The sequence below is a fragment of the Protobothrops mucrosquamatus genome, unplaced genomic scaffold (assembly GCF_001527695.2).
Source record: "Protobothrops mucrosquamatus isolate PMUCROS unplaced genomic scaffold, P.Mucros_1.0 scaffold518, whole genome shotgun sequence".
Lineage (NCBI taxonomy): Eukaryota > Metazoa > Chordata > Lepidosauria > Squamata > Viperidae > Protobothrops > Protobothrops mucrosquamatus.
The window spans coordinates 391,044-404,679 of record NW_015386831.1 but is presented as its reverse complement, the minus strand read 5'-3'; the positions used below and the strand labels follow the sequence as shown (position 1 = coordinate 404,679).

Genomic DNA, 13,636 nt, shown 5'->3' with positions numbered 1-13,636 from the left:
TGGAAGATTATATGTCAGTGGTGGCGAACCTATGGCATGGGTGCCAGAGGCAGCACTCAGAGCCCTCTCTGTGGGCACGCATGCCGTTGCCCCAGTCCTAGGCCTTCAGCTGGGTTTTATAAAACCTTTTCGCTTTAAGCTTCCACCGCCGTGTGCAAAAAAAAAAAAGTTCAATCAGTCAATTTCAACTTCTTGCGGGGAAAAAAAAAATCTTGCAAAGTTGGAATTGATTGATTGAACTTTTTAGTCCCACCCAGTCTGCTGTTACCACCGCAGCCACACCCAGCCAATGGGCCACGCCCAGCCAATGGGCCACACCTACCCGGCACCCGACGATGCATAAGTGGGTTTTGGGTTGCAGTTTGGATACTCGGTCTCTAAAAGGTTCGCCATCACTGTTATATGTTATCTCTTGCAGATGCATTGTACCATTTTTAAATTTATACTTATTTACATAATTGATTTTCTTGCCCTTTTTAATCTTCAGTTATATATTGAACTAGATATTGGTTTACATATCAGAGCAAGAAAACTTCATTAGAAGCGAGTTTGTATAGAAATTGGCAACTTATGATTTTGCAGCTGTAAGGCATGACAGAAAATCTATTCAAATATATCGTCAACTTCCTAGAGTTCAATTGGCAGATGTTTTTCACTGAACTCTCCAATAAAACTTGATTTTGCCTACCAATGCATTATTTTTTCAGTCTGTTCCAAGATATCTTCACATATCTCTAAAATGAAATTATTTCCATGAGAAAATGATCATTTTCTTTAAAGCATTTTTACTGCTATTAGGTGCTAAGATTGGCGGCTTCCCTTGATCTAGCACGTGTCCTCTGCCTAAAAGTATGGTATGGAGTACTCCTGTACAAGTATCAAGGGGAGCTTTTTTCTTCTTTGGTTTTACTTTATTATTATAAAACACAGTTAATACATTATATTGAGTACAGTATTTATACAATATTGACTAGAGATTATTAACATTAATACTTAGAAAACAAACTTTTAAAGATGAATAAAAAGTTTATATCAAAATTAAGCATGATTTCTAAAATGTCAATGTCAAGGAACAGCTATTGACAAGTATCAATGTCATCACAACATCATTAGCCACATATCCGCCCCCTCTGAAGTACAAAGCTCCCACCTATTAGCCACCTATTTTGCCACATGGTAACTCTGGGTGACTTACAATATATTTCATTTGGTGTATTTAAATTATTCTGAAGATTCAGAATCCAGTTCAGATTTTTTTTTAAATGTAGTGGAAGCTAAATACTACAGTATAATACCAAACACTCTTATTTTCAGATTCCTGAAAGTATAGAAAAATTAAGATTGCATGAGCAGTTTTCTGTTCACATGACATAACTTCCTCCTGAGGTCCATTGTGTAACTTATCAGATGATAAATATGTATCTATAGCCGGAAAGTCCTCCATAGATCAAGCAATTGTTAGGCTAAGAAGACAATATTGTTAAATAAAAATTGAAGTACTTAAAAATTCTGACAATTTTGTGGCTATTGCAGTTTCCCATCTACTTTTATCAGAATCTGAATATCTTAATAATTTAGCTGTAATGTTTTTGTGTCCTTTTTGTGGGTACTATTTACATATTTATTACAAGGACTGCTATAAGATTAGATTGGTGGCACATGTAGTTAATGTTGATAATAATTTCATAAATTTCAAATTATTATGCTACATGTGCTAATTTTTTAAAAGTAATCCTTAATGATAAAATATATTGGAAACAAAAAAAATGCTATCCATCTGTCCATCCTTCCTTCAAAATTGAATGTTCCTTAGGACTGAAATAGTTTGATTTATTCATGTAATTACTAAATACTAATAGTGTGATAATATTTTTGTAAACAAGGAAAGTATTAGAAGTCCAGTCTAGCTAGTCAAGGTTTGAAAATGCATTAATTCCCCATGTGCATCTCATAAGTGAAACTAAATCTTCAACTTTAAAAAATAATGTTTCTGTTGGTGAAATATTTGCCATTATGCAGAAGGTGTATGACACATCACTAGAGAGACACAGAGAAAAAAAATTAACTAAAATAACTCCACTTAGTGTTTGAAAGAGCAATGTAATGAAATCTGTTTGCTGTGCTAGCTGTCTCCAGATTGGGCTGTAATTACACCACACAAGGAAGAAAGGTAGCTGAGTCTCAATCTGGATCATTTATGTAAACTCAGCCTTCTTGTCAACGATGTTCTCAGATTGCAAGCATGCAAACCACAAAATTCATCTCCTATGAACAAAATAGAGACAGTGTCTGATTGCAGGCTTCTGATATACCATGTATTCTCTCTGTAATTGGACTTTAACATTTGACACAGTAAGGTTAAAACACTTCTTATACATCCATTCAGGGAATGAAATCCTGTACAGAGGGAAGAGAGAAAGAACTATCATTTAATCCTTTATGATAGAGAACTGAAGCAAAAATTGATTTAACATTTGGCAAAAATGAAAACTGAGTAAATTTCTTGATAAATGTAAGAAAATACAGTATTTGTTTTTGTACAATATAGAAAAAGCAATCACTGTTTAAAGCTCCATTTTTTAATCAGAATTGCACAAAAAAAAGAACAGAACAGAATTTCAAAAACAATTCAACATCACAATAAGGGCTTTCCATACTTACAATGCTCTTTCAGCGACCTGTTTAAACATAATAGTTATAAGGCTATTTTATATTTCAGTGCACAGAAAAACTCCTACAGAAACGTTTGGTGTAGTCGGATAAAAATCCGCTCCTTTCTGCCAATTCATCAAGCTCCCTTTTGTGTTGATAAATTGCTACATAAATTCTACTTTTAAGCACCCAGCTTTCTAATAAACGTGGAAACCACTGCTCCCAACACCTGCAGCTTCATGGCCCCCTCTGTCTTCTCTTCTGTAGGAAAACCACAGGCCACCATGCTGGCGCCATCCCTGACTATGTCCAATCAATAAGGACTTCTTTCCTGTCCATTTGCTGAGGTCACAGAAGCTAGTGTCATTAATTATTTCTACCAGTGCAGCCTCAAGTGTGCTTCTGGCATGACAACTGAAAACTGTTTGACCTTTTTTCCCCTAATTTTGTTTGTAGCAGTTCTGAAGGAGATGTGTTCATTTGGGAATGTAGTGAATGGAACAGAAACACTTTTTTTTTTTAAAGCCACAATTGCATTTGGATCCCTAGCAATGGCAGATCTGACTTTTGCAATCACCTGTTCTGTTTGGCTCGTTTCCACAAATGAACAGCAGTTTTTTTTTTCTTCCAATTCTACATTATGAAAATCTTGTCACAGCGTAAACAATGTTTTCTAAGGCAGATCTGGCCTCAGAGGGAGGGAAACATTCTAGAGCTTCCAGTGCGCTGTTTCCATGGCAACGACATAGGTCAATAGCTGAAGTCACACCTTTGCTAGCCTTGATTGCATCTTGCAACTGTGAGAAAACACATGCAGAGTATTATCAGCTTGGACAGAAATAACTCTATGCAGAATGTTTAAGAAAACATTGTGGATTCTGTAGTTTCATGAACTGGATTTCAAAGGCGTATTTAACTATGTTACTTAAATTATATTGGTATCCTCTAATCAATGAAACAGTTTAATTGATTTAAATTAGCCCATCATTTACAGATAACTAAAAATATTAAGCCATTTTATTACAGTTACAACATAACTACACTAAAAGGTTTCAAATATTCATCTGTGTGATGTGTAATTAACTAAAAAGGATAAAACAAAGTACTCTGTATTTAATGAATACATGAATATACATTTTGAATTAAATTTCACTACCAGCAAGTACATTACTATAGTATAATTTTCATGTTGCGTGTTCCAATACAATATGTATTGCACTATTTACATTTTTAAAAATTTTTTAAAGTGGATACACATTTCAGAATAAATTTTCCAAGATGATAACAATGTTCAAAGCTCTTTCTTCTGGAATACATTTTTTTTCTGAACCGAAAACTCAGTAAGATTAACCAAGAACCAAAAATAATGTACATACATTTCAGTTCTTGGGAATATTTCACCAAATACAATTATTTTTTATTTTAAGGGCAATCATGCAGGTCTTTAGGCTCATCTTGCACTGTGCAGAATTTTTTGAAACGTTGATTGGTAAAAATATTTCATTATGAACAATTAAACAATCCTGCAGCATACAACAACCTTGTGGCACCTTAGAGCAAGGCTTTTCAACCAGTGGTATGGGTACCACCTGTGGTACATTGGCACCTGGTACGCGACCATCCTAGAAAAGTGGTAGCGGGGGAAGGGAATGAGCTGAACCGGTGCAGCACCACACAAGCCTGAGCGAGAGATGGCTGGAGCTGCAGGGCTGTCAGGGCTCAGCAGAAACGCCAGGATCAGCACTTTTTCGGGGCTGTCAGGGCTCAGCGGAAGTACCAGAATCAGCGCCAGGCTCCAGCTGGAGCACGGCGCTGATCCTGGCACTTCTGCTGAGCCCAAAAGAAGCACCGATCAGCTGGAATGTTGCAGCATCTCCAGGGTCTTGTGATTTACATTCAGATGCTTGGCAACTGATTCATATTTATGATGGTCACAGTGTCCCAGGGTCATGTGAAGTGACCAAAACCTGGTGCAATCACCCAGCAGATGGGGGGAATAAAAACCAAACACCCCCCACCCCACCCCCGCTGCCAATCCTCAACAGAAATGCTCATGACAATGAAAACCTCGGACAGGAGAAAGAGTGCCGCTGGGTGGGCAGGCAGGTGTCTTGCTCAGCTGTGGCTTGGGGGCACTTTTTTCAGTGCCATTGTAACTTCGAACAGTCACTAAGCGAACTGTTGTAAGTCGAGGACTACCTGTACTTCGTCACTTTTTTTCCTTTTTTTTTGTCATCAAGTTTTTGACACCTTGCTAGGCGACTGGTGGTACTCGGATATATTGCCATATCCTAAAAGTGGTATAATGGGTTAAAAGGTTGAAAAGCCCTGCCTTAGAGGTTAAATATACATAATGGCACAAGATTTCTGAATCCTAAGTTGTACTCAATGCAAATGTTTGCTATAATAAGTAACTTAGTATTTACAGTGTCAAAACACTGGCATTTTCACAGCAAAAGTTTAATACACCTATTTCTCTGAAAAAAATTCTAAAAACTAAAGAAATGATATTAAAAAGCCATAAGAACAAATGAGTAACAGTTTCTTCTTGGATTTAAGGATACATCCAGATGTTTCAGACTATAACTGTCATTTTAGTCAAGACTCAAAATATTTGAGAGCTGTAGTTTGAAACATAAGATGGGTACCAGCTTGCGTACCCTAACTTAATACTCTTGGATCATAAATTCAACTAGAAAATATGAAGCATATGTTTAATAATGTAGCTGGATTAAACAGTATTTGAAGTGTTGGAATTTGCAACACTTATATGAGCTTCTGTTTCTGCAAAAGAGAAGAGGGAAACCTTCATCTTGAATGGAAACAACATTGCTTTCCTGCTAACTTACATTTCAACATCATGAGAAACACAGACAACAAGCCTTTTCTATCATGATCATCTGATTTTTTTAAAAAAAAATATAATTTTATTAAAGAAACGTTAAAGAATAAAAATATGAATTTCAAAAGGGAAAAGTAAGGAAAGATAAAGAAAAGCAATGAGTAAAAAAGTGAAAAGAAATACAGCAGAGAAGAAAGGGAAGGGAAGGGGAAAGATTCCGGTCTTCTTAGTAGCAATTGTAAGTACATTTATGTTTTACCCTGTCTCCATAAATTTACAAAATAGCGTCCTTCTTTCAATTGTTTACCCTTTCTAATTATTAAACCCATAAATCAAAAGTTCATTTTTTCTTCCTTCAGCAAAAAGTCTAATCACTAATAAATGTAGTTATTGTTTTTCCTCTAGTCAAGTCAATTTTGCCATCTCTGCTAATTCTGTCATCTTTACCAGCCATTCCTCCATTATGGGTATTTCAGAGTATTTCCATTTTTATGCATATAATAATCTCACAGCAGTCATCATATACAAGAACAATCTTCCACAACTCTTCTCTTATTGAGAAGAGAACCAATAAGAACAGTTCTGGTTTCAACTGAATATTAATCTTCAAAATTCTTTATATCATTCTATGTATCTGAACCCCAAATTTTATGACTTTTTGCAAATCCACCAAGCACGATAAAATGACCTGTCATGTTCTCTACATTTCCTACATAAATTTGAAGTACCTTTACACATTCTAGGTATTTGTTCTAATACAGAGGCACCCAATCTTTTAGGCACCAGGGACCGGTTCTGTGGGGAGAGGTTTTTCCGTGGACCAGAGGGGGCGTGGTTTCGTGTGCTGCCTGCATCCCATGGATGGGGCTTCGCTTGTTTCTGTGCCCCAGTTTCTGGTATGCCGTGGCCCAGTGCCAGTCCACGGACCGGGGGTTGGGGACCTCTGTTCTAATTTTATAAAAGTTCTCTTTTATATTATAGCATAATGTACATTTCAGTCTTTTCAGCAACATATTTTCCCAGCTTTATCAATAAATTATATCCAGAGTTCTTAGCCCATTTTATCATACTCTTTCACTTGTTCTTCTTCTGTTTCAAAGTTCAACTAATGTATAATTTTAGCAGTTACATGTTCATATGCACATAGTTAAGTTTCAAATTCTGCCCTGTGCTGTTCAATTCCAAATGTTGTCCACCTTCAATCTTTCTCTTAATCACTGAAAACTAAATCCCCCTACAGTCAGTTGATCTCTTGATTTCATTTTACATCTTCCATCCTTTATGGACATCTGATTGTGAAACAGTCCTAACAGAGGTATAAATAGCACTTGATCAAACCTTTTTATGTTTGCCTTCTATTTTAAGAGCTGTTCCACTGAATTTTATTATCTTTCAATTTTATTGTAATTATTTGTGTGCTTAATTTTGTGACATAGAGAGGATATTTATATTGTACTTTATTCCAATGATCTTAAATCGATGTCCATGATCCTATCATCCATCCATCCATCCATCCATCCATCCATCCATCCATCCATCCATCCATCCATCCATCCATCCATCATCTCTCTTTATCTCTTTCTCATTCAGAAACCACGCATCTCCCTCACAAAGCAACTCTATTTTATATCCTCCCAACAATCCTGTGATGATGTTTACAGCTGAGATGCTGTGACTTTCCAGTACCTCTGCTAGTCAGTGAGTTTGTTTCCTATTTGTTGAAGCTTTTGCATGGCTATTCCTTCTAAGTTTGTTTATACATAGTTATCATGAAGGGACAATTGGTATACGCTACAAGGAAAAGCTGCCTTATACTAAATCATCTTCCTTTCCCTTTTTCTTAACTATGTCCAATTGACATCCATTTCAAAACTTAGAATACAAAAAAAAAATGATTTATCATCCTGCCACATGGGCATTTAATTATTGGACATACATATAGCCTTATTTCTTTTAAAGTGAACAAGGCGAGTCATATTCTTATAAATTAAACATATTCAAGTAAGAAATGGATAGTTAATACCACAAATGTGTTTTCTACTTTCAGCTATGAACAGGCACCTGTAATTTAAAAGAAGCAGCTGATCTTCTGTTGAAATAGGAGGGAATTTATCTCAAATGGAGTTAAGAACAAGATGGAGATATCACTTTTAGGGAGGTGGTCATGTTCAGATAGAAAGGCTAGGGCCAGCCACAGATCCTGTAATTTAATGTATCTTAGAAACCTGAGATGTTCCATAATTGCTTTCTCCAAGTGTCCTTGAACTGAGATACAATGTACTTTTATCTATTTATTTATATCATGTCTAATTTTTAAATAAACCAAAATTGCTGACCTAAGTCAATAGAGTACAATAAAAATTACCTCTACAATCAACTAAAAACAGCAGTACACATAAGTAAAACAATTACTCTATTGCTTTCTAACAGCAAATGTCTAAAGTCACATTCATCAGAATTTTTACCTACACAGGAATTACTTGTGTACTCTCTAAGCCTTCGCAGAAATGAAGTTTTTTGCAAAAAATGGAATGGAATCTAGCACACACTGATTTGAACATGAGATCTGGCTACTTCATCATAACATAACTCTATTTTCTCTAAGGCCCCGATTCTCCAGTTTAAGGAGCCTTTCTCCTAGACTGTATGGCCAAAAAGGGTTAAGTTCTAACTTTAAAAAAAAAGCAGTGGTATTTCATATACTCCTTTTCATAATCAACAAAACTAATTATTGTTCTAAATTACCTAAAGCATACCACATGCTTTAGGTAACTTAGAACAATAATTAGTTTTTCCCTAATACCATTTTGAGTTCTAGATATTTAGCCTATCCAAAAAACGACATTTTTCATTCTTGCAATGTATATTTCTGGAAGTAAATATATGTGTTTAAGCTTCTTTACTAGAAAGGATTGTCAGTGGCACTAACTGCCTTAAAAATTGTGTGAGTTTTTTTTAATTATTATTTAAAGTGAGAATATTGAAATGAAAATTCCACTTCAGTTCCAGCTAGATTGAACAAAAATATTCAAAACATTCACACCCAATATTGAGAAAAATCTGTTGATTCTTATTAGTTTCCTATATAGAAGAGACATTGACAGAGCGCTGCGAAAGTCTGGCCAAACTGAAAAAGCAGAAAAAGGAATAGTTCAAACCCAGCTACCCTTGCTTTTTGCAAGCTCATACTACAAAAGTGCATTCTTTATTTGGGACTTCAACCTTCTTGCTACCCCCACATCTGAATAAACTCTGCATCTACCATATTCAGGAAGGCAAATGTGTACAGCTACAAGAGTCTCTCAAATATAAATAGAATCCAAGCCTATCCATCTTTAGAACAGAACAAACTCACAAAATAGCTCTCCAGAAGTAAGGGTTTCTTGCTCTAATTGATGACCTGACTCTCACTCAGACCAATCATTTTCCCTGCTCTCTCGCACTGTCTTTTAGCTCTCCACCTTCTTTATTGGGCACTTACATGGCATCCTATATCAAACCTCGTAACTTGCTAAAGAGAAGAGAGAGAGAGAAAAAGCAAACTTAAAATTGATTTGTGGTCAAGCAACTAACTAATCTATTAAGAGTTTGCCATGCTTTTCTAATTTTGTTTTTCTCTTGTGGAGAACCTTCTGCCTCGCTAAGTGCTGATATTTCGTCTACCAAGCTGTTAGCCTGAAACAAGGCCAATACAATTTGTAGCTAATAGATTTACTTTTCCTTGTTACAGCTGGAAGGTTTCCGTATTTCTTACTACAGATCTGATTGGTGTTTGTGGCTTCTCTCCTTAACCTCTTCCTCCTTTTTTAAATGGCAGCTGGACAAACATTTATTTAAAGTGCTTCATTTTATAAACTTTTTGGCTCTGCTATAATACAGCTCTTCCTGTCAAAACACAAAACTGGAAAGATACTGCCAAATATTTAACAGTTTAGCTCTTTTATTATATATATGGAGTATAACTTTACTACAAAACTATGCTTGCTGGGCTGGATCCAGATTTTACCATTAAAAAATAGAAAGTCTTGTTTGGGCTATAGAAAGCTTTTGAGTCAATGAAGAGATTCTCTCACTAAGAATAGGCTATGCGATTTTGCTAATTTCCTTTTTCTAGTGTGGTCTGCAGCAACACATCCTCAAGTTTCAAAGGTATTTCCACTTCTAATGAGAATGTTTCAAGGGCTCCAGGGAAATTAGGAAACAATCTACAGGTGATTTGTGCTACCAAATCTGGATTCTTAATCTTTATTTGGATCACAAAGTGTGAATCTATGAAGTCTAAATAGCAAAAAAGGAAGGTTCAATAAGACTGATTTTTTTTAAAAAAAATAGCCAGCTGAAACAATTGCATAAATTACTTATGGAAATACATTATCAAAAAAAGCATTAATATGGGGAAAGCACTGCTCCAAATCTGCTTACAGAATCACACAGCAAAGTTAGAAAATTATTCCCAAACAATTCAAATGTACCTATTTGTGAAACTGAGTACAGTCAAGTTCTTAACATTACTTTTAATTACGGCCTGACAATGTAATCGTATAAATGCAAAAAAGTAAAATACATGCCATTTTATCCAAGGGCCTTTCCAATGGTGGGATTCAGCCAGTTCGCACCACTTTGGCAGAACCGGTAGCTAATTTTTTGTTGCCCAGGCCCAGAATGGACTTCCGGAAGCGGCATCCACACAGAGAACCGGTTGTTCACATATTTGAATCCCACCACTGGGCCTTTCCCCATGTGCACCCAGACATGGCACAAACAGTCCTCAACAACCTTTTTATTTCTAAGTCCCCATGATGCTGCCTTCAACTCATCCCCAACCATACCTAAGGCAGCCTTAGTGTACTTAAAGTAGTGCTTAAGCAGACAAAAAGTCATGCCCGTTTTACATAGCTGTGGATACAATCTGATATGCTTTCTGTGTTTATCAGTGATGCTGTTAAGGTGACTGTAGGGCAATCAGATCAGCCTGGCATCAATTAGCCATTTTGGGCTGCTACTGAGGACAAAGCCCTTCTCCTCAGCTCTCTGGGCATGTCTTCCAAAACCATCTCAAAATGAACTCTCCCTCTTTATCTGTTTGGTTCTTAAGTCAATCTCAGCTCGAAGATTTGGACCCAAATAGTACTTATCTGGCAGCTGTGATGGTGGTGGTGGTGGTGGTGGTTGTGTCATGGAACAGGAAAGACTTGGCTTTCTCCCTGCTGCTTCACAACTGCGACCCCATTCCCCCCCCCTTTGTTCATTGTAGTTTAGGCTGCTTGGAAGGTGGGTTTAGTGCTTTTCTGGAAGAATACTAAACACGTATTTAAAAATTAATGCAAACAAAGCACCTTTTGAATCACTATATTTTTCAAAACAGAAGCCATAATTTTTGCACTGCCGACACAGCTGCTTTGAAAAAAAATGTCCCTGGTTAATCTCTCTGTGTGTATGAATTATACTTGCACTGGGTTTTCTAAAAAAAGTGACTGCTTTGCACACAGGAACTAACTAACGTGGAAATGGAGGTACTAACAGATCACTATTTTGAGTAATAATCAGTAATCTGATTATTGCTACAGATTAAGAGACTAGCAGTGCTGTAAATTTCTATTTAATCATGCAACTAAAATTTCTCCCATGAATTAAAATGCTTGCAATTCAAGATACCATGTATGTCCACCCAATATTTGTTATATTTATTTACATTTATTTACATCAGGTCATTTTCAGGAACACTTTGTCATTTCCTTACATATAGCTATTACCAGTAGTGTTCTTTTTCTTAATTTCTGATCAAAAGAAGAGACTACATCTGCAAAGACTACATATGCATAGGTAGTATACAAGTTTTGAGGACCTACATTTCAGTAGAGCGATTTCAAACACTGCTTCTAATGTTTTGACATTTAACCCATATCTTTATTCTTTTTTTGTTTATGGAAGTCCAAAGAATTCCCCACCCCACCCTGGAATAGGATATCAAACATGTCATCAAGGATAATTGATTTTCATATGGTCACAATTCTCTAGAATATTTGGCTAGTTTTAACAGATTGATTAAATATCAATAAAATGGCTTCTCATAGTAGTAACTAAAATGGGCTTTTGAAATGAGTCAAAATCAACTACAGAAAAAGGATCCTATAGAATACAAAGGACGTTGCATTTTTGGAGTGGAAAAATCAAGTCAAAACTTGTTAATTTAAACAATTCTATATTATGGAAGAGGAACTTCAGCATGGGGCAAGCTGTTGGGTCCCTCCTTGAACTAGCTCTGATTCAGCAGAAACTACCTGGACATTTGATACGGCAGAGCTAATTAAGAATCTTTATTGCACACTAGACTGAAGCCACTTAAATTAATTGACTGCCTTCTATAAAATGTAGACGCAACACTTATTGCACCCTCCCAATTTAAGCCAGTGCCTCTTTCTCCTGCCTTTCCCACGGTTTAATGGACACCTTGCTCTGAGTTCCTCATGTTTATTGTGAGGTAGCAGTTGGTTATTGACATATTTGGCATTCCTGCCAAAAGAAACTTTAGCTCCCAATGTGTCTCCCACAATAGCATCATGTGTATCAAACTGAAAATAGATGGTAGGATTGATTACAGTCTCAAGTAATCTTTACTGTGATTAACTGTGCAGAGTTAACACTTTCCCTTTTCTTTGTCTTTGTTATGAGTAAAATAGCAGGGTATTTTATGGAACAATATAGCATTATAATTATTAACCATAACACAGAATTTCCATCACAATTTTGACATGTTTTTTTTTATCCATATGGGTTATGAATCTTATGGATTCCCTATGTGTATTAAATGGTAAGCATGCTTTCTTCCTGTTCCACAATAAGAATTGTAAAATTGCTTCAACTTCTATCAACAAGATTCAGACCAGACAATTAAACATTAGTAAGTTTGGTTCTTAAGTCAATCTCAGCTTGACTCAGTTCTTAAATCGAACCTACAATATTAGACAGGGTTTAAAACTTATATACATAAAACTCAAGCAAAGTGATAAAAACAATAGTTTTAACTAAATGTCCTGGTTAAAGGTATTATATTTCATACATTTCTTGGGGTGGTATATCTAACTACTATATAAAGCATGTTTTGGATGTAGGTCAGAAAATATTCACTCAAGGCATACATATTACAGTTCACTACGGTGGCTTCTCAAAGAGTCATTTGTAGTTTTCAGTGTGGAATTACAGGACGATATAGTTTGGATGCTGATAGGCACAGGATCAAAATGTATACAGGTAGTCTTAACTAATGACCACAACTGAGCCCAACTTTTCTGTCACTAAATGAGACCATTTTAAAGTGAGTTTGCCCCATTTTATAACCTTTCTTTTCAGTTGTTTAGTTAGTAACAAGGTTGAATGAATGAATCTGACTTTCCCGTTGACTTTGCTTGCCAGAAGATTGCAAAAAGTGATCACATGACTTAGGAACACTGCAACCATCATAATATGAGTTGCATAATATGAGCATCTGAATTTTGATTACCTGAGCATGGGGGTGCTGCAATGGTGGTAAGTGTGAGAAATGGTCATAAGTCACTTTTTTCAGTGCCATTGTAATCTTGAACAGTCACTAATTCCTAATTCTGGGAGCTGAAATCCACAAGTCTTAAAGTTGTCAAGGTTGACAACCAGATACTGATGCAAATTATCCCTTTGCTCTGGAATGCCTGGAAAATGAGACTTTCAAATGAGACTCAGCAAAATGATTCCTTTACCAAATGTTGTGAAGCAGCAGATATTTTAATGCATATGTCCTTTCAGGTAAGTCCAACCTAGTGGAAGCTCTTCCTATAACCGCTCTTTTGCTACGGTTAAATTCTGGGATAGGGGACTGGCAAATAAGATTGGCAGAGAATATCTCTGGTAGCGATGTATATAAGCTGAAGTTGCAAGAGATCCCCAAAAGTAAGATATAAGAATATACCGTATTTATTGGCGTATAACACGCACAGGCGTATAACACGCACCTTCATTTTAAGGGAAATTTCAGGAAAAAAACTTAAAGGTGGGGCCGGGCGGCGGAGAGCTTGGCGGCAGCGGCAGCAGGAGGATGGGGAAGGGGCGTGGCTGCCCGGGCCAAGGTGGGGCCGGGTGGCGAAGGGCCGTGGCTGCCCGGGCCGAGAT

At 36.5% G+C, this 13,636-nt stretch overlaps 1 protein-coding gene across 1 annotated transcript in view; it reads right to left on the bottom strand.

The window, feature by feature from the left end:
* Nucleotides 1–3,170: 3,170 nt before the first annotated feature.
* The window catches only part of PDSS2 (decaprenyl diphosphate synthase subunit 2), an 80,005-nt gene continuing 69,539 nt past the window's right edge, over nucleotides 3,171–13,636 (bottom strand). The window contains exon 8 of the mRNA XM_015816899.1: nucleotides 3,171–3,449. Within this exon, the coding sequence (XP_015672385.1) occupies nucleotides 3,291–3,449 (159 nt within the window). The 3' untranslated portion in view covers nucleotides 3,171–3,290. The remainder of the gene's footprint in view (nucleotides 3,450–13,636) is intronic.